Here is a 3,703-nt window from a genome sequence, read left to right as displayed (position 1 = left end):
TCTGGTTTCCTACAACCGGGGACCCTGCAGTCTGGTTCCTACAACCGGGGACCCTACAGTCTGGTTCCTACAACCGGGGACCCTACAGTCTGGTTCCTACAACCGGGGACCCTACAGTCTGGTTCCCACAACCGGGGACCCTACGGTCTGGTTCCTATAACCGGGGACCCTATAGTCTGGTTCCTACAACCAGGGACCCTACAGTCTGGTTCCTACAACTGGGGACCCTACAGTCCAATTCTTACTACCGGGGACCCTACAGTCTGGTTCCTACACTGGGGACCCTGCATTCTAGTTCCTACAACTGGGGACCCTACGGTCTGGTTCTTACAGCTGGGGACCATACATTCTAGTTCCTACAATTAGAGACCCACAGTATAGTTCCTACAACTGGGGAAACCCTATGGTCTGGTTCAGTTGGTGACACAACAGTTTGGTTCCTCCAACAGGAGACCCAACAATCTGGTTCCTACAACCAGAGACCCAACAATCCGTTTCCTACAGCTGGGGACCCTTTAATCTGGTTCCTATAGCCATGTACCCTACGATCTAGTTCCTACAACCGGGGATCCTAAGGTTTGGTACCTACTGCAGGGGACCGTATGATCTGGTTCCTACAACCGTGGACCCCAGAGTGTGGTTCCTACAACCCTACAGTCAGCGTACCACAGCTGGGACCCTACGGTCTGCTTCCTATAGCTGGGGACCCTACAGCTGGGACTCTATAGTCTGGTTCGTACAGTTGGGGACCCCACAGTCTGCGTCCTATAGCTGACAACCCTACATTCTGGTTCCTACTGCTGGGGGCCCTACAGTCTGGGTCTTATAGCTGGGGACCCTAAGGTCTGCTTCTTAAAGCTGGGGACCCTAAGGTCTGCGTCTTACAGCTTGGTACCCTACAGTGTGGTTCCTGCAGCTGGGGACCTGGAAGTAGATGTCATGGGGTCCAGGTGTGGTCACCTCATAGACCAGTTCTGTGGGAATGTCAGGCAAGTCTTTGAACCTCAGTGTCAGAACTTGTTTATAAACCAGCTGCTGGAGCTTGAACTGGATTTGTTCCATGTCCCTTTCCAAGAAACGGACTTGGTTCCACTCTGGTCTCACTCCTGGTCTTTGGACCCCCCTTTGTCCTCTGTCCCCTCCAGTCTCTAGCTGTCTCCCCCTGGTATCTAGCTGTCTCCCCCTGGTCTCTAGCTTTCTCGCCCTGGTCTCTAGCCGTCTCCCGCTGGTCTCTAGCTGTCTCCCCCTGGTCTCTAGCCGTCTCCCGCTGGTCTCTAGCTGTCTCCCGCTGGTCTCTAGCTGTCTCCCCCTGGTCTCTAGCTGTCTCCCCCTGGTCTCTAGCTTTCTCGCCCTGGTCTCTAGCTGTATTGCCCTGGAACATGAAAGGGAGTGTGCCTTTCTCGTTAATCCAGACCTTCATTGCTAGCATGTTTAATTAGAACTACAGGTAGCTGGAATTCTTACATGATTCCAGATATTGCAATGGATGTAATGAAACAATCTACGAAGTTGATCCGCAGTTCAGGGAGCGAGAGAAAATTGACGCTCATTTATTCAAATCAGGGGGAGATGAGTTTATTTCCCGAAATTGTACAGTCATGCTTTTTCATTAAACGGATGTTTTCTCCATTAGATTTAGATGACTGTGAGGAGACGGGTAGCCTGGCTGGATCAGCTGGCAGCTCCCGTTCACTGCCTTCTGTTTTCGATCGAGGCAGGCAGAAATAGAATGTCCCAGGATTCACAGAATTGATAAGAGAATTGATAAGAGAATCGCATCATTTCACAGAATCGATAATGGAATCGGAATCGTGAAAATCTTATCAATTCCTAACCCTACCCATGTCCATCCTCTGTTGTGTCAGTTCTTGATCTATGTGGTGTTTCTTCTCAGATGGCGAATGTGGCCTACCTTCAGGGTCATCTGGACAGTGTGAGTATTATCCACTCACAGCTCAGAACCATCTTATTTGTGGTCATGTGACCCAAAGGGAGAGGGGTGGGGGGTGGGGAGTCTGTGATGCTTTATGATATCCCGTCTTCCCTTCAGGCAGAGAAGCTCTTCAAAGCAGCCATGAGCTTCATGCTTGCAGGAGGAACTCCAGAGGTGAGTCTGTCCACCACAACTGTCCATGCGCCCCAGGTGGAGCTGATCTCCAGGACACTCTTCCTGTCTGTTTCCAGGATGACAACGCTGTTATTGAGATGTCTCTGAAGCTGGCCACCATCTATGCTGAGCAGAACAAGTAACCATTTGATGCACTTTGTGGTTTGAGAAGCTGTGTGTCAGTACGGGTCAGTTCCCCGTTCAGTTTCTGGTTCTATAGGAAGGAGTCGGTCTTTAGCTAACCTCCTGGTCCATGATGAAGCAGTGGCTACAGCTGCCTCCCCTACAGAGCCTGAAGGTCCTGGCAGGTCCAGAACCCTTCGGCACTGTAGTTCCTTCAAGCTTTAGCAGAACATGATTCCCTAGAACCTGAGGACAACCAGAACCCAGGGAGGGGAACAAAGTAAAGACCTGATTCTGGTCTTGAGAGGCTGAAATGGAACCACTGGGTACCGAGCCACCCCTAATACTCGGCTCATGCTGTTATGGTTCCTCTTTAGTCTTATCAGTTGGAACTGGACCAAAGCTTAAAGATTGTTCAGATCAAGCCTTGGGCCCACAGGCCCCTGAATGCCCCCTGCTACAACGGCCCCTGGTTAGACAGTAGATGTTCAGTAAGTCCAGTGATCCCTCGACCCAGAGGTCAAAGGTCACTGCCTTCTCTGTGTTGTTCAGGGCGGAACTGGCAGAACACGGCTTCAGGTTCTGTGTGGAGTCCCTGGAGGCCAAACTGGAGAAACACAAGGAGCAGATGGAGGACGAGAGGACAGGTGAGAAAGCTGGGACAGGGATGGGGGGACAGGGACTGATACGTACCCACCTATCTGTATTTGCTGGCAGAGGAGCAGGAAGTTCTGAGGAAAGACACCCACCTCCTGCTTGGCCTGTGTTTGGACTCGCGTGCCCGGTACCGAGCCTCGCTGCTGCAACTGGACCGGGCCAGACAGGACTACAGAAAGGCCCTGGACATCTGCAGGACAGAACAGGGAGACACCCATCCACAGGTACACCTGTCCCCTGGTAGACATCTTCACAGGTAGACATGTCCACGGGTGGTCATGTCCACAGGTAGACATGTCCACGGGTAGTCATGTCCACAGGTAGATGCCCACCCATAGATATGTCAGCAGGTAGATATGTCCAAGGGTACACATGTCCATGGCCACAGGTAGACATGTCCACGTCCACAGGTAGACATGTCCGCAGGTAGATATGTCAGGGGGAAGATATGTCCGTAGGTAGACATGTCCCCGGGTCGACATGTTCATGGGTAGACATGTCCACGGGTATACATGTCAGCGGGTAGACGTGTCCACAGGTAGACATGTCGACATCCACAGGTAGACATGTCCATGTCAACAGGTAGACATGTCAGCGGGTAGATATGTCCACAGGTAGACATGTCAGCGGGTAGATACTGTATGTCCACAGTTAGACATGTCCACGTCCACAGGTAGACATGTCAGCGGCTAGACATGTCCATGGGTAGACATGTCAGCAAGTAGACATGTTCATGTCCACAGGTAGACATGTCAGCAGGTAGACATGTCCATGTCCACAGGTAGACATGTCAGCAGGTAGACATGTCCATGTCCA

The 3,703-nt window shown here is 51.7% G+C and overlaps 1 protein-coding gene across 1 annotated transcript in view; it reads left to right on the top strand.

The window, feature by feature from the left end:
- The first annotated feature begins 1,842 nt into the window (after positions 1-1,842).
- Positions 1,843-3,703, top strand: part of ttc19 (tetratricopeptide repeat domain 19) — a 3,938-nt gene continuing 2,077 nt past the window's right edge. Inside the window, exons 1-5 of the mRNA XM_015404346.1 lie at positions 1,843-1,933; positions 2,051-2,107; positions 2,185-2,246; positions 2,783-2,877; positions 2,948-3,111. Of these exons, the coding sequence (XP_015259832.1) occupies positions 1,895-1,933; positions 2,051-2,107; positions 2,185-2,246; positions 2,783-2,877; positions 2,948-3,111 (417 nt within the window). The 5' untranslated portion in view covers positions 1,843-1,894. The remainder of the gene's footprint in view (positions 1,934-2,050; positions 2,108-2,184; positions 2,247-2,782; positions 2,878-2,947; positions 3,112-3,703) is intronic.

This window comes from Cyprinodon variegatus, unplaced genomic scaffold (assembly GCF_000732505.1).
Source record: "Cyprinodon variegatus isolate N-32 unplaced genomic scaffold, C_variegatus-1.0 Scaffold1706, whole genome shotgun sequence".
In the NCBI taxonomy this organism is placed as follows: domain Eukaryota; kingdom Metazoa; phylum Chordata; class Actinopteri; order Cyprinodontiformes; family Cyprinodontidae; genus Cyprinodon; species Cyprinodon variegatus.
This window is presented reverse-complemented; position numbering and strand designations above follow the sequence as displayed.